The following is a 26,631-nucleotide window of genomic DNA, read 5'->3' as shown; positions in this document are numbered from 1 at the left end:
CCCAGTAGTAGCAAATTGGAGTCTGGAGGATGTTCTAACTTTGGGGAGCCAATGAAGGGAACGCACCCTGGGAATACCTGCTTCCCTTTTGCAGGAAACTCTTGACCCAAAGCAAAGATGAGATGTTGAATACTATTTATTCTGAAGAAAATCTCAAATTTCAAGGTTTTCTCTCTGGATTCTTAAATATAACAAAAAAGAATAAAACTGAACTGTGTGCTATGACCCAACGCCTAGCATACACTACTTTACTTTATTTAAAATGACGGCAAATATATATACTGTATGTAATACCAGAATGAATATTTAGTTTGGGGGGGGGGTCAGTTGGCAACGAAGAGAATAGAGAATCGGGTTCACAAAATAATCCCAGTATAATTATATATATAATTTTAGGTGTAATTATAATCCCAGCATATTTATACTTTACTCCTTCTTTTAGGTGCCAGAATATAGTGCTTCATTTTCCTTTCCTACTTCTGCCATGTTTCCAATGAAACATGAACACTCTCAAATGACTGTCCAGAATCAGATGATGTCCAGCTGTTACTTCCCTATTGGCTAGACTAGGGGTCTCCAACCCCTGGGCCACGCTCACTATTGGGCCTTGAGCCGTTCGGAACTGGGCTGTGGAAGTGGTAGGCGAGCTCGCATAGCAGGCGTACATACCCATTGCTCACACAAGCGGGACTGTGCATTTGAGCACACTTGCCTGACGCTCATGTGGGACCAGTCTGCAAAGCCAGAAAGATTGTGGAACTCTGGGCTAAATCCAAGGAATTGACTTCAACATCTGGAGGGCTACAAAATCACAGAATGTATGGGCTAGGAAGACAGGAAGGAATCTCATGTAAATTACACATAGAAAAAAAGGGATGTGAAATATTTACAGTGGTATCTTGCCACTCGACTGGTTTGAAACACCCAATTTGGTACTCAACGCGTTTTGATGTGAAAATTTTTGTCCCGGAACTCATTATTTGGCATTCAATACACCAGCTAGAATTTGTTGGTGTTGGCTGCCTTGTGATTCACAACATGGGAAAAAATTGTTTGGTACTTATTAATTTTTGGTACTCATTGCGCCTCCTCCCCCAGAATCAATTAATGATGAGTACCAAACTACCACTGTATTTCTTTATCAGCTTCACAGCCTCCTTCCCAGTTAAATGTTTCCCCAGCCTAATTAAACTCATAAAAATGCTTAAGGAACTGCAACAGAAACAAGTGGAGGGGAATGCAAGTTCAAATCTCCAATGACCGTGGCAGATTCATCATACTTCATATTTCTGATCAGCAGGAGAGCAAAATGAAATTCAGGATGTGTAATGTGTTCAAATCATTTTAACAGACCCCGGTGTTAAAATGCTTCAAAGGGCTGACCCAACTGGAGGCTTTGTGGTGAACCAAGAATTCCACCTCTCCCCCTCGCCAGGCCTGTCCACACAAGTCTTGGATGATCAAATCATTCATTTGGCAGCTGCCAAACATTTCCATTTCCAAACAGCTCCCTTTCCATTTCCTACAGTTTTCCCTCTGAAGGGGAAAACAAATCTGGGGTGGCACCATAAGAGATGGAACAACCTTGTACAGGTTAGGGGAAAATCAGCCACTTTCACATCTATGTCCATTTTGCCCCCTGCCCTCATACGGCATGGGATGAAATGTACAACAAGATGGAGTGCCTAGAAAAACCAGGTTTTAGCAAAACCTCTCTAGGACTTGATTTCAGTCACAGATGTCAGAGAATGCAGTTAGCTGTCCAGAAGGAATCTGTCTGACTCTCAGCACAATCTGGTCTATTTAGGACTAAATCTACATCACTCTGGGTCTGGGTTGTCTGAATCCATCTCCCTCTGGTTAATTGAAATTTGTGTGCTACAGGCTTTCTGAACCTGGACTTCTTCAATAAACAAACCATTGCTTTCGATCTGAACCATCCCATAAAAATTAAATAGCTTAATTCAGAATAACAACATAAAAGAGCTGGAAGGAACCTTGGAAGTCTTCTAATCTAGCCCCCTGCTCCAGCAGAAAAACCTACACCGATTCAGACAAATGGTTGTCCAATCTTTCCTTAAAAAACTCCAGTGTTGGAATTTCAGTCTAATTCCTCCTTGGTTAACAAAGTCACTCGACAAACTTGGTCTCCATTTTGTTTCGTTAACATTTTTAGACAAAGCAATGCAGGAGGGATGAGGAAATCTAATAAAAATGAAGCACAAATTATTTTTTAAAAACAAAGAAAAAGTATTAACAAGTAGGACAGCAAAGAGTTATTTGTAATTTACTGCTTGACCAAATTAGGGGCAGCGGTTAAAAAAAAAACTTTAAAAATAACAATAAGGCATGGGGAGATGATGGATTCCTAATTTCCAGTGTCTGTCCCATTAAATAAGAGCACAAGGTCAAAGAAAAAAAAAACCAAGGATCTGTATACATAATTACAATACTGAAACATATATATAATATATGTGTTAGAGAGAAAAAGTATATACAGAGAGGAGAATACGTTAATAGAACATTTTCGTTAGGGATGTGAATCCAAAGAGAAACTGCTATTTGGTACAGATATATTTGGGGAAGTGAAATTCTGAAACAGGCTCATGATTTTCAAACTATTCACAACTGCAAAGAACATAAGAGAAGGAAAAGATGCTGCGGAAGAATTGGGAACTCATGAATCCAGTATGGACTCATAATACTGTAGCCCAGTCTGACTTCCAATGCAGCAAGAATTTATCTTCCAGTTTCAAACTCCCCAAACCTCTTTCCACCATTCCTAGGCTGATCAACCCTATGACCTGCCAATATTATTTTCCTAGACTGCATAGAATAGAAACCCAGAGTTTTGACAGTTGCCTTCTGCTCCACCATTAAAGATTTGCAAGGCAGTTATCAGCACGTTGCTCCTTAAAAGGAAACAGATCTCCATTGTGGCCGCACAGCGAACCACAGAAAAAAAAATGTCTAGAGCAAAATACATTCCAATTACTTTAAAATAGTGTTTCCCAATTTGGCAGCTTTAAGATGTATGGACTTCAATTCCCAGAATTCCTCAACCATTCCCCATGCTGGCTGGGGAATCCTGGGAGTTGAAGTTCCCACATCTTAAATTTGCTAAGGTTGAGAAATACTGCTTTAAAGGCCCATTTTTGTGGGACAAGGAAATCAGGCATGCATCATATTTGTTAATATCTACATCAACAAGCTAAAAACCAGTTTTAAACCAGCTTTATCAGCCACTGCTCAAGAAACCCTGTTGGTTTTGTGAAAAGACAGGGGAGCAGCACTAAAATTGGAAAACGTCTTCAGTTATCTTCAAAAAGTACACCCCAGGAACTATCTAAGTAAATCAGTGGAGGTTAAAAACTAATTCTTAAGGAATTTATTCTGTAATGGAGATCTTTTGTTTTTAAGGGATAGGATTTAAAGCTAAATGTAACAAATATTTCAATAATTTACAGCTATAGCCACTTGGGGAGACACAGTTTGCCAAAATCTCTTCTTGGGGACAGTTCTCCCCAAAAGTTAATACCTCTTTTGGACAAAATAGCAAGCGGTCAGACAAAAGTTACCCTCCTAGATTTCTCAGGAATGTTTCTGCCAAAAGCTACTTCTGAAGGGCAGGAAATTGACCTTTTTTCCCCACTTTGTTCTGACTAAAACTATTTGACTACATGTCAAAAACAGAGAACCAGAAAATGCAGCCTCTCTTTTGAACCCATTCTAATTACTTCTCTTTTCTGCACCAATGCAGCAAACTTTTCTAGAAACTGAGGGTTTTTTTCCCCCTTGTTGACTGCTAGGAATCCCTTATATGGGAACAGTCAACTGGCCAATCCTAGCTTCCTTAATCTTCTGCCACAGTTTTGACACACATCATTGCAAAAAGCCAACAGGACCAAACTTCTCTTTTCTTGAATGTCCAAGCTCAAAGAAGCTACCCTGGTTCCATGTCTGCCTAACAACAAATGGTTCTAAAAAGAGAGGTGATTTGGCAGGAAACAAGGCAGCTAGCTTAGCCTGTAAGAAGCCATGCAAAGAGGGAGGGGGCAAGTACCTATCTATATGGGATGTTTCCTAAGTGCCCTGTGAAGCCCACTAAGTCGAAGAGAATTGGAGGGGGGGAATATGTGAGAATGTTGAAAGGGCTAATCCACTTTGCAATGGCAGAAGAGTCTGTTAATATTGGGGAGGGGGCAGAGTCCATATTTTGCCTTTCTGGAGCAAGGTGATGTCATCCCTGGAGCGGTTAAACAGTTTTAAAGGGAAAGCAGTTCTGTACAAAGTACTCGTAAAGAACGCAATTGCTTCCTTGGTTAGGCTCCCAGCTTGGAGGGAAAGAGGAGGGTTGTGTCGGTTGTGGTGAAATTCACACGGGCCACCAAGTTCTGTGTCCACGCATAGAGCACAGCAGCTATTGTGGACCTTTTCTCTCTGGTCCTTACGGTCGAGGAAAGCAGGATGGGGGATTCAAGCCCACCTCAGGTGCACAAAAGAGGTTACCCCATGGACTCCAGGTAATTCTCCTCCAACCCCCTCTGACCCTCAGTCTGGGGGATTTCCATGTCCAGCTGCGATTCCCCTTGGCGTACCTCTCCTCCAGTCCTTTGGGTCCTTCAACCACACTATGCCTCTAGTGGCAACCATGTTCTTGGTCCTCGGATGTTGCTCAGCCTTGCGCTGTCCCACCCCTTTAGTATTGTTCAAAAATAAGTGTCCTGGAGCACAGAGCCCCCTGAGGTTTCCCCATCTCTTCCATCTTCAGGAGCCGATTTGGGTTCTTTTTTCCTCAAAGACAGCTTCTTCTCTTTCTTTAACTTGGCTTCCTCTTTGGTTCGTTCTTTCTGCTGCTTCCTCTCCCGCTCCTTTTCCTGCTTCTCCCGCTCCTTTTCCTGCTTCTCCCGCTCCTTCTGCAGCTTCTTCTCCCGCTCCTTCTGCAGCTTCTGCTTCTCCTTCTCTATCTTCTCTTGCTTCTCCCGTTCTTTTTCTTTTCGCTTTTCCACTTTGCTGCTGCTGCTTTTCTTAGGTCCACCCAAGGGGGTGTTGTTCCCGGTAGGGGAGGGCAGGGCAGCGTGAAGACCTTCGGATACCACTACCTGGTTCTGGGCAGCAGCAGGGACCCGGGAAGGTGAAGGCGACTCAGCCAGGGTACTTATGGAATGAGCTGGAGAGAAAGAGGGACCGCTGATGCTGCCTAGGGCAACTCTGTGCTTTAGCCCTGTGAGGCTCAGGAGGCTGGCGCTGGCTGTCAGGGGAGGGTTCATACGGTAGCGCTCCTCGTGGATGGCTCGTGAGCCATGGAGTCGGCGGGAGGGCTTGTACTGGAGCTCCCCCCGAGTTTCCCGCCATTTCTTTAGCTGGGTAGTATTCTCTCGCTCGATGAGGGCTTCAGTAACTGGAAGATTAATCACCTGAATCAGAGAAGAAGAAAGAAACAGGGGAAGGAGGAATAAGTACATGTGGCATCTTTTGATCCACCTTTCCTTCTACAGCTGAGGACTTTGTCATGAAGTACATGCAAGCCAGGAGTAAATCCCATTCAAAATACTAGTTAATAGAACCGGATCCTTTGCTTTTATACATAAAGCAATAGCGCCTAGACTTATATACTACTTCAAAGTGCTTTACAGCACTCTCTTAAGCCATTTACAAAATCAGCACATTGCCCCCAATGATACAAACACAAAAACATAATCCTAGCAATGCCCATCACAGCATTAAAGCCAGGAAAAGCTTTCTAAGTATTTTTTAATTACATAGTTAAAGAAAAGCTAACTATGATATTCTTATCAGCCAATTTCAAATTACTGCGTAAATGTGATATTCAGAAAGCATTAAGCATCCCAACTAACTTTCTGAATTTAAAATCCATTAATAAATTAATAATGTGATTATTTCAGCAGACTTGAGGATCTCAGGGAAATGGAGAGTTGTGAGATGATGTAAAAGTATGTGAGATGACTTTGGGAGAAGAGAAGAGATGCTGCCCAAGGAATGGTCAGGTAAGATAGCCTGCAGCACGATTGGCTCGGGGTTTCTGGCAATTGAAGTCCACTGTTTGTAAAATTGCCATAGTTCACATTCCTGGTTTACATTATATTTGAAAACCTTGTTTTATTACATGGCCAAAAAACTTTGGGGCAGCATTATACGTAAAGAAAAGCAACAAAGAAAAAAGGTGGGATTCTCACCTCATGTACCAAGTATTCCTCTTGCATGATCTGAACAGGGAGATTTCGCAATTTCTCCATCGTCTCATACATGCCTTGACAAGACCGCAACTTGTCCACTGAGCCCAAGGCATTCCGGAGTAGCACTAAGCCCACCCGGAAAATTATCTTCACTCCTGCAAAAAGATAAAGAGGAGAAAGAAAGTATCAAATCAAAGAAAAAGGGGGAAGAAAGTTGGAATAGAGGCCCAAGGATATGGTCACAAATGCAAGATTTGATGCAGTTGAAATCCATTAAAGGAGAAATGTTGTAAGATTTTAAAACAACCCTAGTTGAATTTGGTTCTCAAATCCAGCACCCCATTTTATACAAAGTGCAACCAATCAGGGGCCTCTGGGTGTTTGTGAAGGTGTATGTTGTCAGCTACTAGGAAAATGTACCACTTATCCCTGGCTCTAATCGGCATTTTATTGCTCACTGAATGAGTGATCACCATTACCTTATAGAACAAAGAGGATTCTATTGTAAGCTCCTATGCAGAGAATCATTTGGCCTATCTTGAATGTTTTGCTATAATCACATTTTTTATTTAATAATCCCGGGTTCTAGCACAAAGAATCATTTGGTTGAGGAGGGCTTGATTGAGTAAATAAATAAGAATAAAATAAATACTGGAGCTGTTATTCCAAGCATTCTTTCAAAGACAAGCCTCGTGGAATACAATGGAATTCCAAGTTACAATGCACCAGCACTGAGACAGACAAAATCAATTTTTTCAATACTATGCATAATTCACAAACATCGGACTTGTTAGCTTAGTTCTCCTGGAAAAGAGATTGAGTGATCCCCAGTACTATTTCAAGAATAATCATGTTAGACTAGATTTGACATCATGTAATTCTTCTCTTTCTTTCCTTTTTTTTGGGGGGTGTGGGGTGTGTGTTAAACACTGAGACTGCCAAGATGGTGGCCAGGACTATTTAAATAATGGTTGAGGGAGGTTCTCCTCCAGTGAATTAAAAGCATTTCAGGGGGCAAAAAAACCAGACACTGCAGAATCACCGTGGGTCTTTTCCCTTCCTGATGGAATCTGTTTAAGGGAAGAAGCAGGCATGCAGCATTTAACAGAAATCCAAAGATAATTGAAGGTCACAGCTCACCTTCGCAGAAAAACATATCCCACACACGTAACACGGAACACCAAGGCAAGGTCCGGGAAAAGATGCACATAAACCACTCAGTCATATACAAGATGGGGTCGATCTTGTATCTCTTCAGGTGACGATAGGCAATGGGAGACGCTCGTCGGAGAAGCGCAAAGAAGATCTCCCCATCCAACTGGATTGCCTCCTAAACAAGAAGCACAGATGGGAACTGGAGTGAATTCAGGAGCTCTAGACAGGATAGCCTGTATTCCCCCGCCAATACTTTTATCTTTTATCTCCAAGGTCTCAATAGGGTTTATAACCTCTATGAGCAGCAAAGAAAGTTGAGGAGATCAGATGCAGAACTGAATCGTGCAATGCACCAAGCTATTGTTTGCTTAACCACTGTTTGTTGAACATAGCATAGCTGGCTGGTTTGAGACACCAGACTAAGTGCTAAAGCTTCATATGACATTCTAAACCAAAGTTAAAAAAATAATAATTATGATGGGTCATCCTGCTTCCTGAAGTCCAAAAAAAAATAAAATCTGCAAGACTGAAATGGTTGCAACTGTTCAAGGTTTCTCTAGGCAAAAATTGTGTTGCTCCTTTCCATTCAATGAATTAAGAAACTAGATTGACCTACGAGGGGTGGGCAGGGCTCAGCTTTATTTATCATCAGACACCTGCCAGAAGTCAGCCTACTTGTGATAGATAAGTTATGATTTAACTCAGTCTTAAGATCAGTCAGAGAATATGAAATTTCAAGTTGATCTAGGGTGGGGGAGGGAAGAGAGAAGGGGAAGTGAGAAGAGGTTGGAGAAGAAACCTGCCAAAAAACCAACTGAGATGAATGAGGTGGCTCAATAGAAAAACCATTGTGTTTCTTTACAAGAAGTACATATTCTAGCTGTGGAAAGCCAAAGTTTGCAGGTAGCGTCTGTCGGGAAGACCACAGCATCTGTTTTCTAAACTGCTCTGCAGCTACACAATCCTGAAAGAGGATGAGCTCCTTTAAGGAGCTGCAAAAGGGTGTTTTTTTTCCTTTTTGTTTTGTCTTCAAATCCAAGGCCCTACTGAATATTTTTCAAACTTTGGGCCACCAGCTCTTTTCCAGGCTCCTCCAGCATAGTATATATTTCTACTAGAGACAATGTTATGTCTTCCTTAGATAATACCATAATTTCTGTACATTAATAAGGGAATTCCATCCGTTTCAGACAGACTGGAAATCTTCAGGCCAAAATAAGGTACCTTTCCATTTATAATTCCCCCAATACTCTTTAAGATTCCACCGCCAAGAACAATCTTTCAGCAACCAATGAATATTTTTCATCAGCGCAACCTATTTTTTAAACCAACAAGGTGTAAAATCAAAGCGGGTCTGTTAAACTTCCAGCAAGCTTAATATAGGTAGTCCTCAACTTACGACCAAAATGGAGCCCAACATTCCTGTTGCTAAGTGATTCATTTGTTAAGTGAATGTTGCCCTATTTTACAACCTTTCTTGCTACAGTTGTTATGTGAATCACTGCAGTTGCTGAATTAGCTATACGGTTGTTAAATGAATCTGGCTTCCCTTTGACTTTGCTTGTCAGGTTGCAAAAGGGGATCACATGACCCCAGGACATTGCAATTGTCATAAATACGAGTCAGTTGCCAAGCATCTGAATTTTGATCATTGAAGTTGCCATGCTCATAAGTATGAAAAATGGACATTAGTCATTTTTTTCAGTGCCGTTGTAATTTTAAATGGTCACTAAATGAATTGTTGTAAGTTGAGGAGTACCTATACATTTATTTATTTGTATACATCTATTTTGGCTGTTTTAAAAAATGCATCCTTTAAAAGGAGCTTTTATACTAATTGTTTTCCTTCTGGTGACACCCACATTGCTAACTCCTTGATTCTCAAGATAGTTAAAATTTTAAAAAGAAATAAACCCCTAGTGCCCATCCTTACACTGGAAGATTCTGTGCCCAGGTAATCCTCAACTTATGACTGTAAGGGAGCTAGGATTTCCTGTTGTAAGTTATGATGGCCATAAATTGAGGCATCCACATGACCAATCCAACTTTACGTCTTTTTTTTTCCAGCGGTTGTTAAGCAAATGCCCCGCACTTGTTAAGCAAACACCACAATCAGTAAGCAATCTCATTGGCTGCCCCCCGCCCCACCAGAAAGGATCGTAAATCGTAGTCAGATCTCTGCAGGACACTGCAAATGGTCATAAATGCAGGCCAGTTGCACTCAAAAGGCAATCATGTAATGCATGTAATGCATGGGGAGGAGCAGCTGGAGGGCACAGCCATCGTAACTTCAAATATGGGTAGTAAGTTCCTTTTGAGGAGTCCACTGTAACTTCAAACGGGTGCTAAGTGACCGATCATTAGAATAGAATAGAATAGAATTTTTTATTGGATAAGTGTGATTGGACACACGAAGACTTTGTCTTTTTTTTTTTTTTTTTTTTACATTTATACCCCGCCCTTCTCCGAAGACTCAGGGCGGCTTACAATGTCTTGGTGCATATGCTCTCAGTGTACATAAAAAAAAGATACCTTCATCAAGGTACAACATTTACAACACAAATGATGGTCAATATATCAATATAAATCATAAGGATTACCAGCAACAGAGTTACAGTCATACAGTCATAAGTGGAAAGAGATTGGTGATGGGAACGATGAGAAAATTAATAGAAGTGCAGTAATGCACGGTGGCTCAGGGGCTAGGACGTTGAGCTTGTCGATTGAAAGGTCGGCAGCTCAGTGGTTCAAATCCCTAGTGCTGCTGTGTAATGGAGTGAGCTCCCGTTACTTGTCCCAGCTTCTGCCAACCTAGCAGTTTCGAAAGCATGTAAAAATGTAAGTAGAAAAAATAGGGACAACCTTCGTGGGAAGGTAACAGCGTTCCGTGCGCCTTTGGCGTTGAGTCATGCCAGCCACATGACCACGGAGACGTCTTCGGACAGCGCTGGCTCTTTGGCTTTGAAATGGAGATGAGCACCGCCCCCTAGAGTCGGCAACGACTAGCACGTATGTGCGAGGGGAACCTTTACCTTTAATGCATTAAGCAAGGACTACTTGTAATACAAAAGGTATTCCCAGTGAAGAATTGTAAAGTGCTTTTCTCTATGGGAAAGCAGTCAAACTTACCAATCCAGCACTATAGTACCCAGGAAGATATTTCTCACAGATTTGCACCAGGCACCAGAAAGCTTGCTGTGGAGAGAGACCAAGGAATCTTTAACCCGGATAATTGCAGTAGCCACAGTTGGGTGCATGGCAGACTAGCATTCTAGCAAACTGCCAGTTATAATTTTTCAGTTACTAAGGCAGCAAATTCAATTCAGGGGCCTAGCCCTTTCCCAAACCTGGGGCTTTCAGGTTTCTTCAATGACACAGAAGTAACATATCAGAGCCCGTAGCAAAGCCACAGAAGGAGAGCAAAGTCACAATTTGAGAAGATACCCAGATCCCATCACGGCTGCCAGTTAGTGTAATGGTTATGTTTTAACCTCACACATGCATGATGCTGCATGAAAATATGGTCACTGTCAATGCTCTGGACGCAGCTTCTGGAATTGGTAAAGTCCCTGGCAGTCCAAAAGGATAGAGATTGATGTGTAGGTGAGCAAAGATCCTCAACCTTTGCGGCTTGGTGGCCTGGGTGGGTTGGGAGAGAGAGGGGAACTGGGTCTCACGAGTGGTGGCGGAATGCACGCAGCTCCACTCAAGCAAGAGGGAAGCCTTTGGGGCACAGTTTCGCGCTCCTTCAGGCTTCATGCCAAAAGCGTTTGCAAAGGGATGGAAGTCTGAAACAGCATGAAATTGCTCCCCCCAAAGCTGTTGTGTCTTGTACGCTCTCACCGCAGCCGGGGTCTGCTTATCTGCTCCCGAACACGGAGGAATGTATGCCTCCCGGCCCCAGTTCTGGCTCCATGCCCAGACAAGCTGCAGAGGAGGGGGCACCTCCCGGTCCCAGCCCTGGCTCCATGCCCAAGCAGGCTGCAGAGGAGGGAGCATCCCCCGGCCCCAGCCCTGGCTCCATGCCCAGGCAAACAGAGCAGCTAGACCCCTCCCCCTCCTCCACAGCATGTGAGCCTGAGGAAAGTTTACTTCCAACAACAGCTGATTGGAGTGACCCTCGCATCAGAAGATTGGATAGGCGGAGGCAACAGAAGGAAGGGAGGGGCAGGCCTTAATGAGTGCTGAGTCATGGAGCCACACCCCATGGCCTATATAAAGGATCTGCTTTCTGGCAGTCTCTGAGTCAGGCAAAGTCGAACTTATCTTGCTGAAGTCACTTACTGGTCTCCTGCCTGCTCTGAGGACTTTGCTAGGACTTTGGGCAGAGCTGCAGAGGCAAGCCTGATTCGGATTTCCCTGACCCGGCCGTCAGCGGAGGAGTGGGACACGACAAACGCCTTTTGCCTATTTGCAAAAGCTTTGGGCACTGTCTCATGCTCCTTCAGACAAACTGAGGATGCCCAACGGTCCAAAAGCGGACCAGGTGTCCTGCACAGGCAGCTTCAGTAAGTAAGAAAGCTGAGCAGGGCACACTCGTCCCATTCAGCCTCTTCTCTCACCATTCCCCTCTTGGAGTATCAGGAATAGGCAGTTTGGCGGCCCAGCTGGAAGGGGGAAAGGAGAACTGGACCAAGCAGTATTCACTCACATACACATCTCTACTCACGCAAGGGAAAAGCCTTTGGGTGCCACTTGTGCAAGTGGAGCTGCATACACGCAATGGCCTGCCCTGTTGTGCCTCGCCCGTCCCTCTCTCCGCAGCCGGGCCCCTCTCATCTCCTGTTATCTCAGCCAGGGACTGATAGTGCAGACGAACAGCCTGGCATGCCTCCAGCCCCCAGTCCTGGCACCATGCCCGGACAAACTGAGCAAGACGAATGGTCTGGCATGCCTCCAGCCCCCAGTCTTGGCACCATGCCCGGACAGAATGAGCAAATAAACCCCTCCCCCACAGCATGTGAGCATGAGGAGCATGAAGCCAGTCACGAGCTGGAATTGCCGGCAGCTGGAGGGTGGACAGATCCACGCTTCCAGAGAATGGAGAGGCAACGTCAGCAAAAGGAAGGGAGGGGCAGGCCTGGATAAGTGCTGAGTCATGGAGCCACACCCCATGGCCTATATAAAGGATCTGCTTTCTGGCATTCTTTGAGTCAGGCAAAGTCTAATCTGGATTGCTGAAATCACACCTTGGACTCCTGCCTGCCCTGAGAACTCTGACAGAACTTTGGCAAAGCTGCAGAGGCTTTGTGACCACGCTTGATACAGACTTCCCCGACCCGGCCGTCAGAGGAGGAGTGGGACACAACATGCCCCTTGTGCAGCCCTGTTCCGAATAAGACATGGTCCAGTAGTGGTCCATATCCTGAGGATCGGGGACCCCTGATATACACGCTCCAAACTACTTAAATATTCTGCAAATATAAGTAAAACTAGGAAGTGTTGTTCTTTCCCAGAGAAACTATGCTTTCTAAGCTGGCAACTGCAGTGCGAATGAAGCAGCTCCTCACCTCCGCAGGCATATGCATCAGCAAAACTGCAGCTACGGGCGCCTGTGCTTGGCAGTAACCTTCTTCTGGCCGGTAGATGGTATAGGCTTTCAGGATGCGATAGAGGTCCTGCTGCCTGTGACGGAGAAGGATGAGGAGTGGAAAATTTAATCTAGACTCTGGGGACTCTATTGGAGCTCCCTGTTCACGAAGACCAAACTCTAGGAAATTCTAGGAAAGCAGAATTCTCTGTCATGTTTCTTTGGGGTCTTTAATTAATAACAAGGCCTATAGGCCAATTAATGCTCAGCATTTCTCAGATCTTGTGCTAGGATATTAATGAAACAGCTAAAAGTGTCATGGCAGACATGAGTTCATGATTAACCCTGTGTCCCATTATCTTAAGTATAGAGATGAAGAAAGGCACTGAAAGGCACTTCAGAGGTCAGATACAGGAGCAGGTCAGACAGTAGAGGCTGGGGTGGCAGAGGCAATTCAATATAAAAAAGAGCTGGGTCAATACAGATAGTCCTCAACTTACCACCATTTGTTTTAAGTTACAACAGCACTGAAAAAAGTTATTTACAACTGGTCCTCGCATTTACAACTTCCCCATGATCCTGTGGCAACTGCAATGTATTTAGGACAGCTGCAACACCCCAGGATCATGTGATTGCACTTGCAACCTTCCCAGCTGGTTTCCCATAAGCAAAGTCAATGAGGGAAGCCAGATTCAACTTAATGACCATGTGATTCACTTAACAACTGTGTGACTCACTTAACAACCACCTTGTTTAGCAATGGAAATCCTGGTCCCGATTGTGATTGTAAATTGAGGACTACCTGCATGCTTATGAAAAATTTCAAAAGGAGTTGGGGGTGACAAGCTGATCTAGTGTGTAGAGAAAAAACTGTTTTATTCTGAGAACGGAAAGGATCACAGTGACTTTCCAACCCTAGAGTTGTGAGCACTGAACAAAAAACACTTCTTTAATTCTCTCACCCATGGCCTCCTCGAGCTGCAAACATCTCATGGAAAGGGAATTGCCTGTGGAGGTCCTTCTCGATCACATCTAGCCATTTGGGATCACCAGGCTGACGCTCCAAATCCTAAGAGAAGAGAAAAGCCAACAAGGAAGGGAAGTTGGTGAATTTGGAGGCAGAAGCCTATCTTAGAGGACTTTTCCATACTGCCTCTATGCAGGGTTTCTCAATCTTGGCAGCTTGAAGCCAGACAAGCTGGCTGGGGAATTCTGGGAGTTGAAGTCTACTCATCTTCAAGCTGCCAAGGTTGAAAAATGCTGCTTCACTGGATCAATTGTTAACAGTTGCTGTTATGGAACGGATTCCAGAAAGACATTCCAGGTGTCTACTTGTTCCAGCTCAACCTTCTCCCTTCCCACCCTGTTATTCAGGAGAGTTCCCAATTGTTAAGTTTAGGGCATTTTTATTGCAGTTTATTAATAAACTATTAATATAGCTATTATGAATGTATGTATGTATGTATGTATGTATATATGTGTATATATAATCTGGTTATTCGGGTTTTCTCCCGCGTAAAATTGGAAGTGTCTTGGCAACGTTTCGACGAAGTCTCATTCGTCATCTTCAGGCTTCAGCTTCGTGCTTCTGGGAGCAATGTGTGATTGCAGCTGTTTCTTCCTTTTTAACTGCTAGTGGGGGTTTGAACTGATTGGGTGGGAGCTTGGCTGTGCTCTGATTGGATGGGGTTTTTTTTGTGCTATTGGCTGGGGGTGTGTCCTATTTGGGTGGGGGCTTGGTTGTGCTCAGATCAGTCTGAGTTGCAGGGGGATTTGAGCTGGTGAGCTGCATTGCTGTTGTTTGGCTTCGTGTTCGTGGTCATGCTACATCTTCATAGTGGGTGTCAGTCTGCTGCATGTATGGATTGGAGGGGTTTGAAATGGCTAATGTTGCAGCTGCGGTCTGGCTTCTGGTCCTTGGTCGTGCTTCATGATCAGTGTGGGTTTGGGTCTGCTTTCTGGGTGGATGTGTGGTGGTAACATCCTGTGTGGACCTCGTGAGTGTGAGTCTGGTATCATTCCTCGTGTTAGGGACTCGTTTGTCAATAAGGGCGGGTTTCCAAATGGCTGGTAGGTGGGAGGTATCATCTCGTTTGTTCATGCTGTGTGGGCGTTTTTCTATCTCAATGGCTTCTCTGATTATTCTGTTGTTAAAGTGTTCAGTTTTGGCGATAGTTCTGGTCTTTTTAAAGTCAATATCGTGTCCTGTGGCTTTAAGGTGTTGGACCAGGGAAGAAGTTGGTTCCTCTTTTTTGACTGAGTTCTTGTGTTCTTCAATGCGTGCACTTATTCTTCTGTTGGTTTGTCCGATGTATGTGGTGGGGCAGGCGGTGCATGGGATTTCATATACTCCTTGATTTTCTAACTCAATTTTGTCTTTGGGGTTTCTTAGGATGGTGGATATTTTTCGGTTTGTGCAGAATGCTGTCTTGATGTGTTTATGGAGGATCTTGCTGATTCTGTCTATGGTGCCTTTTATATATGGGAGGAGGGCTGTGCCGTTTTCTTGTCCTCTGTCTTGGATTTTAGTGGAGGGTTCTTTTTGGATTAGTTTGGTAATCTTATTTCTCTGGAATCCATTGGAGATATATATATATATATATTTTATATATATATATATATATATATATATATATAAAATTAATATAGCTTGATTTTTTTTTAATTTGAATTTATATCCCGCCCTTCTCCGAAGACTCAGGGTGGCTTACACTGTGTTAAGCAATAGTCTTCATCCATTTGTATCTTATATTATATACAAAGTCAACTTTTATTGCCCCCAACAATCTGGGTCCTCATTTTACCTACCTTATAAAGGATGGAAGACTGATATTAGGTATAAACTACCTCAGAATAAGTTGCATTTGGAAAAGCAGGATATAAATATATCTATTAGACATAATCAAACCTTATGCATTCTCCAAGATAAGAAAGCAGACTTCTTTGTATATTTTAGTAGCCTTAAAATATTTGTGGAAATACCTCAAATTTCCCCAGATTTTGATCCAAAAGTTCCTTGCTATTTGAGAGTAGCTGCCATGCTTTGGCACGGAGAGAAGAGGGAATCCCCTTCCGGCACCGCAATTTCACCTGCGATAAAATATACAATCATTAATACGTGAAGTAAAAAGACAGAAATTCAAAAAACCCCAAGCAGAAATTAAAGCTCTTCTTTATTAACCAGGAACAGAGGTCTCTGATCCTAATCTCTGCTCACCTTCTGAAATCGACGTGACAGCCACTTATCCCAATGAGAAAACATGTCCAGCCACTTAAGTTCCCTCTGTCTGGCCACGTCCACAGGGATGGCGCTTTCCCTGCAGCAAAAAAGCGAACGAGGAAGATGAGGAGCTAAGAAAAAAATATTACAAATCTTGTGTGCCTTGCACAATTCTATGGTTTCTGCTCTTCAGGGGAAGGATTAAGGAACTATGCAATACGACAGACCGCTCACCCTCTCCTTTATATTGAGATTTCATACCAGCAGAGACAAAGTAAACTCCTTTACTGAGAAAGGAAGAGCAAAGTAATTCAAACCCTAAAAGACAAACCTTTCGGATGGTGGCAAACTAAACTTCTCCAAGGCTTACCTATTTCCCCCCAACCCCAGCATCTTACTTCTTGGAAGCTCTACAATCACTTGCTCATTGTGACAAGATGGATCACACCCTCTAAGCTAGCATGTATAGGTGATCCTTGACTAACGACTGCAACTGATCCTAACATTTCTGTTGTTAAGTGAGACATTTGTTAAGTGAGTTTTGCCCCATTTTATGACTCTTCTTGCCACAGTTGTTTAGTGAATCACTGTTGCTGATAAATTAATAACCCAGTTGAGTGAATCTAGCTTTCCCATTGCCCTTGATTGTCAAACGGTTGCAGAAGGAAGTCACATGATCTTGGGACACAGCAATTGTCATAAGTATGAACCAGTTGCCAAGCATCTGAATTTTGATCACATGGTCATGGGGATGCTGCAATGGTTGTAAGTGTGAAAAATGGTCATAAGTCTAATTTTCAGTATTGTAACTTTGAACGGTCACTAAATGAACTGTTTTAAGTTGAGGACTACCTATAGTCATGCCATTTTGAACAAACTAACTTTTTTAGGTCTATATGTAGCTAAATTGTCTGCAGACACTATAATTTAACACATTCTTCATTGTTCACACACACGCAGTCAGGTGCTGTACATGGTAAAAAATATATATCCTGGATTATACTTTTGGCATCTCCCCCTTGCTTTATGGCTCCAAGTGGGTTGTGGGAGAAGAGTTCCTTATACATTTTTATCCATAGGAGAAGGAAAGGCAGAACCTGGGGGTTGGGTGAAAAGAGGGAACAGCCTAGAATCCATATGTAGCTGCGAATGTACTTCCAACTCTAACCGAGAACCATTGACCCTGGTACTTTTTTTTTTTTTTTTTTAGAATTTTATTGGCCAAGTGTGATTGGACACACAAGGAATTTGTCTTGGTGCATATGCTCTCAGTGTACATAAAAGAAAAGATACGTTCATCAAGGTATACTGACCATTAGTTGAGAAAATAATTAATTAAATAATTGAGAAAATTTCTATGCACAGGCCTTAAGCAATAAATCAGCTTAACTGAACCTTCACATGCGTGGACCTGGTCTTTCCGGCCTAACAGTATCTCACAGAAATATTTCTCTATCACACTGTTTATGGTTTCTTACTGCCCATTATTGCCTCCAGCATCAGCTGATGCACATCACCACCACAAACAAAGTTCACACGTAGCCTTCACCATAACAATAAAACAAAGACATGAAAGAACGTGCAGGGCAGCTGGGCTAGTGTGATCTGAAACTAGGAAGCTGCCTTCAGCCCGCTGTGAGTCACAATCCACTGAGTCTTTCCTGAGAGCTTATGGGGCAATGAGAATTCAGTTAGTTATACGAAAAACTAGAATGGTGCAGCATCCGATTGAAGGTACCCAACTTTATTGGTTTCAGGCAAGGGGGTTCAGGGTTGATGGTGATCATAAAGCAACATCTAGGCAGGGCTCTCATTAACAAAACCCAGCAAAAAACAGGAAGGGCTGCTTGCCAAACAGGAAGTGGGGAGACCGATTGTAAAAAGTCATAGAAATAAATATTCTGAGTGGGCGAGAAGAATACTGTTCCCCCAAAGCCACACCAATAGGAAGAAGGCAGTAACTGGTGCTTTTGTGAAACATATTTTCTCTGTCAAAAGAAGCAGATGCGCCAACATTATTAAGCATGTCTTTCACTGCCCTAAAGAAGCCTATTAACCAGCCTCCGGTCACTTACTGGTCACAGATACAATCCTGGACTTGGTCATTAATGCCACCTCAAATCTGCATCCTGCCCTTCCTTTCCTTATGTGTCCTCTCCTAAACCTTCCAAGCAATTTGCCAAAAGCTGTTCAAGGATAAACAGGAGATAGACAAGAGATCATTTGGATCGCACCGATCAATAGCCAGGTCTCAGCACCTGGCCAATTTTATTTGGACTCAAAAATATGAGAAGGTCTGCTTAGTCGGACCTGACTGAGTCGGACCCAATCAGCAAATCCCAAGGTGATAAACTAGTCCAGGAAGTCAAAGGAACATTCTGCAAGAAGGCAAAGGCAAATATATAAAGATATTTGCTAAGAAAACATAGACGTATGAGTGGAGGAAAAAAAGAGAATACTATTGCACAACTAATTTACATCCGACCCATGTTGTAGCTAATGTTTGGCTACTGGAATAAGCTAAGGAAAATGGTTAAATATGAACTGCAAACCGCAGTTCTAGACTCTTTTTTAATCCTGTCTTCCAGTTCAAGCTATGAATAAAAGTGAATGTAACTGGAAAGTATACTCAAAGCTTAGTCAAATGCTAAATACTACCTTCTCTTTTTCAATTGTAAGCCAATTTAGTTCTTAGCATGCACATCTTTTTCTATTGGTTACTCTGGCTTGTGCTGATCAGCTTTCCTCAAAAAACAGGCTTCCTGTAGAGGGTTTCCACTCCACAAGCAGCTGAGAACGACATAAGGTTAGTACAGATGGTTAGACAGGAATAGCAGCTAATCCATAACCAAAAAGAGAATCTTGCCACAAAGAAACACCATCATCCCCTCCCACAGCACGTACGCTAACTGAAACAAAGCAAAACCTACACCTTAATCTATAATGTTAACATGCTTCATTATCTGCTTTCCTACAGAGAAATATCAGCAGCCTCAGGAGGGAGAGCACACACCTGTGAGAAACTTTCCTATTTAGCAAAAATGGGCATGCTTTGTTCTACCTCCTATTTTAACCGCAACTTAAGCAAGTTCAGAGAAAGTTCCTTGGAGATAATGCTAATAAATAGCAATTAGCTGCAACAATTTATAACTGAGTACAGTCTCTACCATATCCTATTCCTATTTAGAAGCGTACTTTCATCTGCTAGCTGATGAAACTGATTATTCGATCTTCCTTTGAACAAGGACCAGCTGCTGTTAGACAAAGGAGCAGACATTAAAGGTTTTTAGAACTAGAAAGAGAGTTCTGAAATTTCCTTCAGCATCTTGAAATATCTTAGGCTGAATCTAATGCTGCATAAGAAAAGTTGGCATTTGTTAGCAAATCTTTTTCTTTAATGAACGGTTAGTTTCAGAGACAACTGTTGGAATTGCTGCATTAGTGCCCAAATGGACACCATAATGAATGGGTCAATGTCCAGATGCTTGAACACACACAGTGTTTACATGCCACAAGAGATTAGGGCTGCAGAGGGGAAAAATGCTCCCTTCCAGTCAGCAGTGTATAATGCTGGCATAGCCATGTAAGTTTGGAAAGAACAGTTTGGCACCTGCCACTCAGGGACCGTGGAAAGTGGTACATCTGGTACACTGCATGTAACTGTGATCGAAGGCCACAGAGGCTCACCGTTTCCCATACTGCTGCACAATAACCTTTTCAATCAACTCCAAATTCCCCGGCTGAATAGTTGTTGAGACAACGTGGCAGAGACAGCAAGGAGAAAAGCAATAAATTCCAAAGGGCAGTGCTCCAAAGCTCTTCTGGAAAGGCAACACGTGGTTTTTCAGGCTGCACAAAGAATGCATCAACCTCAGCACAAATTCATTATTGTAGCTGCCACCCTCTCTCAGCTGCAGTCTCGTGGGAAACATAAGCTGATTCTAAAACAATCAGGAGCTTTAAAAGCTGCTTGAAATTAAGGCTCATAGTATGTGTGCACAGAGCTTATATAAATTTATCTATGCAGCATCTTCCTGAACTTATCTAGGCTCTGAAACTAAACAGAAGAAGCAGGCTTGCAAGAATTTGAATGGGAAATGCTTATATTCACTCTAGTGCAGTGTTTTCACACATCTTCAAGTTGCCAAGGCTGAGAAACACTGCCCTAGTGAAATACCAGAATTATAGGCTAGACTGGGAAGCAAAAAAAGAAGAAAAATTCCAGGAGGCAGTGGCAAGCTGCTTGTCTATAATTGCCATGAAAATTATCTATAATGTCTATAGATATCAATTAAAGTTATCAGACTCAATCTTGACTTTAAGAAGACTTCACCTTTTTGATGTTTTGACCAGTCAAAATTCTGAAGCAGGAATTTTTTTTACTGCTTTTCTTTTTGCATCATTACAAAAATATGCAGTTACTGCAATAGGGATGATTTCAAGAGAACAGTATGTGGAATGATTTTTATGACAAGTATTCAAAACAATGAGAAACCACAGAAAGATTGTCAGGAGCCACATTACTGGTGCTCAAAAACAAAAAAATGCATCACACGTATGGGCCAAGTGAAGAAATACAGCCACTCAATCACAATGAAAAGGTGTATAAAGCCACACCCCGAGAGACACGACTCTGATTTCACACCAAAGGGAAGAGCAGGCAAACTGAAAAGGAAAAATATAGTTATGGAAAAGAGGATAGAAATACATCTTAGCTATATATGGAATGGAGAAATGACTCATTTGACAGACCAGAGAACCAATGTTGCAATGTGATATTTAAGTGTTCAAGGAAAAGGAATCTGAGATAGTCCAATTGTCTATTTTACTGCCCTAAGCTACTCAGATTTATGGACCTTCCCTCCCATGCAGATGTGAATAGTGTGTAGAGTATTGTCCATTTCTTTAGAGGAAGTAAAATGTAATTCGTTAATTGCCCTTCAAATTTGATGCATGCCAAATACAGAATGATCAGAAGAAAGGGAAGTTTTTTTTACTGAAAACCAACAATTATTTTTCATTATTCCTTTCTGAATGCTAATGAGAAAAATGAAGCGTTATTGTATCTCTTCAGAAAACTGTATTAGATAAGAAGACGGATAACAAAGTTGGAAGGGACGGTATAGGTCTTCTAGTCCAACCCCCTGTTTAGGCAGGAAGTATCCCAGAGTCTCAAACTAGAAAAAAAGTCATTTAAGAAAGCTGATCAATTATGGACCACTTATATTCTTTAACTTTGTGGCAACGTAATCAGAACAGTACTTAAGACACAATTACTTCTGCTGAGTTCACTTTCACCAGGATAAGAACTGGTGGACCACAGGGCAGAAATTTGAAGCTCTCCATTATCAGGATAGGAAGGCCTGGAGGAACGTTGTCCATGGGGTCACGATGGGTCGGACACGACTTTGCAACTAACAACAACATTATCAGCACTCTAGTCCAAGTGAGAGGGATGCCTATCAGCGGGACTAGTTTGACTGAGATAAAGCACCACTTCTCCCCAGCATAGAAAGGCCATTACAGTGATGCCAATACTTACAGTGTAATGGAATACTGGCTGCCCCCCAGGAAGCCATATTTATCAGTCTTACGATAGGCAAGTCCATTGATTTCAGAATCAGACCCCAGAGAGCTAGCATCGTCAAGGAATCCAGGACCAGTCAGCGACTCCAACGTGCCCGACATGAGACTAACAGAATCTAAATAGCTCAAAGTATCAGAAGCTGGAGGGACTTTGGATGCAGTAGTGCCCAGGCTAGACTGGGAACCCATATCTTGAGGTGGTCGAGGAGTGGAAAAGTCATGAAGCATCAAACCCTCTGGAGATGTTGGTGAAGTCTTCTCCGGTGGGGTCATAGGACTGGGGGCCACCACAATCACGGTTGGTGAAGCTGGTGCAACCGGTAGGGGTTTCACTACTGTGTCTCTTGGCAAAGCCACCGATGCCGGCATCACCCCACCTTCGTTCATGGTAGCCTTAGGGATGACAGGAGGCACCAAATTGACCACAGGGACCACTGTATCCCCCGAAAACGCGTCTCCAGCATCCATCGCTACAGTTTCAGACCTCGCCTCTCCAGGCTCTGCCCCCTTTCCAGCACTGTTGGCCACAAGTGTCATCTCTGCAATCATCGTGGTTAACGTCACCTCTGTAGGGTTGCAAGGTGCTGCCGGGGTGGCACCGGTTGGCACTTCTCCGGGGTCCATGCTTATTGCTGCATCGTTCGCTGTGGCCAGAGGCAAACCTGGCTTGCTGTTCATTGTCCCTTCGAAGGCCTCAGGAGCCGGAGCCCTCCGCTTGAGAACGTGAAGGACCGACCGAGAAGCATTGGGCCGAGGCGGCGGCGACGGAGGGTCCCCAGAACCCGTCTCCATAACAATGGCCCCCCTCCCCCCCAATGGGGGGGGACGTGGCCTGGTCGCCCAGCTCAATGCCTGAGCGACGGTGACGGAAGGGAAACGAGAGGAAAGAAGCTCAAAGCTTCGCGGCTCCCTACCGCCGTCCCCCCCCCACCTAGACGGCAGCAGCGACGGCGACGGCGACACCTCCGGAAAAAGAGCGAGCCAGAGAAAGCCACCCGAGTTGCGCACGCACTCTGGGCCGACGTTTCACCCAATGAACAGCGAGGAGGAAGACAGGTTTATCCAATCAAGAAAGGACTAAAAGAAAGAAAGAAAGAAATGTACGCAGAGGGATTCGGAACGAAGACAGGGGTCCTACGGAGAAGTAGCCAATCGGAATAGAGTGGGGCTTGGGGACGCAGCCAATCACTAAGGGGACTTGTGGGATACTGCGATGAAAATGAGGAAGGGAGGAGACGAGGTGTTCCGACGAGAGGCGGGACTAGCGGGAAGCGTCCGCCAATCGTTGACAGGAACGCAGGGTCGGGATTCCGTTTTTCTTAGCCGGGAAGCTGAAGAAGCCGCAAAAAAGTAGACCGAAGTCATTGTTTGGAGGCAGAGGAGGCACTACACAACCAATGAAAAGACGAGCCGGCAAGCCCCCTCCAATCAGCAGGGAGATCCCGCCTCTCGGTGCCATCAACGCACGCGACACTGGTGCAGTAGAGGCGACGGCCTGTCGTCAAATGAACGGCAGCCGTAAATTCGAGTCTTTTCAGAGTAGCGTCCTTCCAATCCAATAAAGCGCCGGGTTGTTAATCTGGACGCAAATGTGTCGAACCTTGGCCGATCGATTGAAAGACCCGACATATTTCTTGAGGGGCTGGGAGGCGTTGCTCCGAGACAATAACGACGCTTTGCCGAGCTCCGCATTTTAAACTAACGAGTGTCTGATCTAGAGACCCATAAGGGAACAATTCAAGCTTGGTGATTGGCTGAATTGCCTCGAGGGGATTTGGATTGACACCTGGCTTGGCGAATTGGAGGTGAGGGGAGGGTCCGGAGGGCGCGAAGCCCCGGAAAGACGGTTTTTAACGTTCTTTTTGCCAGTTATTTGGGTCTAACGGCCTTTGCTTTGCCCGGTCCGGTTTTCTTCCGTATGCTGTGCAACGTCAGGATCCCAGAAGCAAAAAGGGAATCTAAAAGAAGCGGCGACGCTGATTGAGTAACCGGCCTCGAGGTTTTCGCTTCCCTCCGAAGTTTTTGTTTCCTCTTGTTTGGATCGTTGCTAAATGCTTTCGTTTCTTCTTGGGACAGTAACCTTCCTTCCAGAAAAGGGAACAAAAAAACCCAAGCACCTCTCCTCCAGCAGTCAGCACCCTGATCAGCATAGATTAACTCCATCAGATCAACAATCAAGTAAACAAATCCAAGAATACCCTAAGGCAGAAGCTTGGCCACCCCAGTATTTTTATTGTCCATCTCAAGTCTGCCCCAGCCACAAACAGATATATGCAGTACAATGCAGCGAGCCATGTGCAAATCAGTACCTTGGAAAAACAAAACCATTTCATAAATGCATGGCACAACATAGGAGAACAAACCCATTGGGACAATGTCCATCATTGGGACAAAGGCCATTCTTTTGAAGACAGCAAAGTCCATATTTGGAGCAGAGGACCTCTGGTTTGAAAGAGTGATCAAAGAGGCCATCTATGTCAAAATTGAACAGCCGTTTCTCAACAGAAGGGGAAGGATACTATATCATCTATCTCTAGTCTACACCACAATCCTTTCAGCAGTTCCAAGAAGGCTCCACACTCATTTGCACCACTCAGGTGACCCTAAGGACACAGATAAACCTCAAAGTGGCCTTAACAATTATCTAAAAGAATGCAAATGACCAGCTGTCTGCAAGGAATATAAATCCTTCCATTCTCATTCCAGTCAGCTGAAAAAGCTGCTTGGATGAGAAGTGAAACATCTTCAAGAAAAAAATAGAAAGTCCAGTTGCCTCTTGAAAAATCACCTTTGGGACAACCATCACTTGGATGATTGAGAATCTCCATAGACAATCAATAAACAATACCCTAATCAAGAAACTGCCAAAAGGTTGACTCAGCCTTCCATCCTTTATAAGGTAGGTAAAATGAGGACCCAGATTGTTGGGGGCAATAAGTTGACTTTGTATATAATATACAAATGGATGAAGACTATTGCTTAACATAGTGTAAGCCGCCCTGAGTCTTCGGAGAAGGGCGGGATATAAATGCAAATAAATAAAAAAAATCCAACAGTAAACAGTTCAACCAAAGAATCTCTTAAGAGCACTCCAGGGCCAATCAGTAGAATATAAATAGAGAGTAAACTCCACTCCTTACTAGCACTGATGATGTTACCTAGTTTGGGTAATGAAACGTCTGCAAGAAAACAAGAAAGCTCAGAAATCACCAAGGATCTCCCCCACTTATAAAGTTGCCCATCTTGAAGCTCAATCCTTCATAGCCTGTCAGCGTGTAAAAATCACACCACTTTTTCCTTTGACAGCAACTTCAAGTCCCAACCTTCAGGTACGGGACTTGACGAAAAAAAATGGAGATTAAAAGTTAAAACATTACATTTAACAGCAAACAGGATAAAAAGGACTATGCCACCAAATTGATATTCATTGATTAAGTGCCATCAAGTCAATGTTGATTCTTAGTTACAGCACATGAATTGATCCCAGAACTAAATCTTCCGATTGGCCTTTGTAAAATCTCAGTCTTCAGTATCTAAAGATCCTTAGAAAGGAACCTGAATGTTAGAAGGGATGCAGTAAGTATTGATTTTTAAGTATTGAATTCAACCCTGCAGCTCTCAGAGAACCATACTCCATCCAGGTTTACAATAATCCACTTCTACCTCTACTAAGTTTTTCAAAGAGCAAATTAATGAGCAAAGCTTCTGTTGGTTATGCCAATCATTTTCAGTCTAATAAAATATTCTGGGATCTTGGTTCAGCATTTTGGAAGAGGTTTTGTAGAAAGAAGTACAGTCTGTACAGCACACAAGACAATCAGCACCAAGGATCCTTCATACTAGACAATCTTGATAAAAATGTTTGAAGATTGTCTGATATCCTATATAGTATATTTTTGTTAAAAGTACAGGTAGTCCTCAGTTTACAACACTTCACTTAGTGAGTATTCACAGTTATAACAGCACTGAAAAAAGCGATTTATTACCATGTTTCACACTTATGACTTGCACAGCATCCCCATGGTCATGTAATTTATATTCAGATGCTTGACAACTGACTCATATTTATGACAATTGCAGTGTCCCAGAGGGTGGGCAAAAAGCGATCCCTTTTTGTGACCTAATAAACAAAATCAATGCGGAAGCCAGATTCACTTCACAAATGTGGCAAGAAAAATGGGGCAAAACTCACTTAACAAAAGTCTCACCTAGCAACATAAATGGCCGGCTCAATTGTAAGTTGAGGATTACCTGTATTTGCGCCAAGTAGACAGACTTTTTTTTTCTGTTTCTTGAAGAGAACAGAAACACATTGTCTTTTTCGTCCTAAACAAAAATAAAAATGGACCAATTCTCTGCTGCTTGTACCTACCTGCTTGGAAGTAGAGAAATAAACTGGTACAACAATAGGGGAATTTTCTGCAGACATTGTATCCATGACCTCTTCAAACTTGATAAAGTCGTACTGTATGTTATCTTTGACTTCCTGTTGTCTCATTTTCACCTCTTTACACCTTTTCTATATTTTCCTAGCAGTTGTGACTATCTGACCTACTTTTAAAATTGCTTTGCAGATTTATTGTTTTGTCTATCCTCAAATAATTTATTGTCTTGTCTGTCCTCAAAAAAATAATAATGCACAGGTACCATATATGTGGTACCTTGCTCAATAGTAGTACCTGTGAGAGGGATCTTGGAGTCCTAGTGGACAACCATTTAGATGTGAGCCAGCAGTGTGCAGCAGCTGCTAAAAAAGCCAACACAGTTCTGGTCTGCATAAATAGAGGGATAGAATCAAGATCACGTGAAGTGTTAGTGCCACTTTATAATGCCTTGGTAAGGCCACACTTGGAATACTGCATTCAGTTTTGGTTGCTGCGATGTAAAAAAGATGCTGAGACTCTAGAAAGAGTGCGGAGAAGAGCAACAAAAATGATTAGGGG

The 26,631-nt window shown here is 43.2% G+C and overlaps 1 protein-coding gene across 2 annotated transcripts; it reads right to left on the bottom strand.

The window, feature by feature from the left end:
* Positions 1 to 483: 483 nt before the first annotated feature.
* On the bottom strand, positions 484 to 26,103 carry TBC1D10B (TBC1 domain family member 10B). Of its 2 annotated transcripts, XR_009154997.1 has the most exons (10): positions 21,645 to 26,103; positions 16,100 to 16,199; positions 15,865 to 15,972; positions 13,845 to 13,951; positions 12,863 to 12,977; positions 10,482 to 10,547; positions 7,338 to 7,527; positions 6,198 to 6,352; positions 1,998 to 5,417; positions 484 to 825 (listed from the first exon to the last, which is right to left on the bottom strand). XR_009154997.1 is itself a non-coding variant. In XM_058181909.1 (9 exons), exons 1-9 carry the CDS (start codon positions 22,478 to 22,480, stop codon positions 4,710 to 4,712), a joined length of 2,385 nt encoding a protein of 794 aa, XP_058037892.1. In that variant the 5' UTR covers positions 22,481 to 26,103; the 3' UTR covers positions 484 to 4,709. The 2 variants fall into 2 exon arrangements, 1 of the variants encoding a protein (XP_058037892.1); XM_058181909.1 differs by having other exon boundaries at positions 484 to 5,417.
* Positions 26,104 to 26,631: the final 528 nt, after the last annotated feature.

Source organism: Ahaetulla prasina, chromosome 4 (assembly GCF_028640845.1).
Source record: "Ahaetulla prasina isolate Xishuangbanna chromosome 4, ASM2864084v1, whole genome shotgun sequence".
In the NCBI taxonomy this organism is placed as follows: Eukaryota; Metazoa; Chordata; class Lepidosauria; order Squamata; family Colubridae; genus Ahaetulla; species Ahaetulla prasina.
This window is presented reverse-complemented; position numbering and strand designations above follow the sequence as displayed.

Bases quoted from the DNA above. Each gene is read 5' to 3' on its own strand.
- TBC1D10B (XM_058181909.1), bottom strand. From the start codon at position 22,480: ATGGAGACGGGTTCTGGGGACCCTCCGTCGCCGCCGCCTCGGCCCAAT. The intron at 16,200-21,644 runs GTAAGTATTGGC...TTTTTGCTGCAG, and splicing joins AGCCAGTATTCCATTACACT to GGAAAGCGCCATCCCTGTGG. The intron at 6,353-7,337 runs GTGAGCTGTGAC...ATCTTTTTGCAG, and splicing joins GGATATGTTTTTCTGCGAAG to GAGTGAAGATAATTTTCCGG.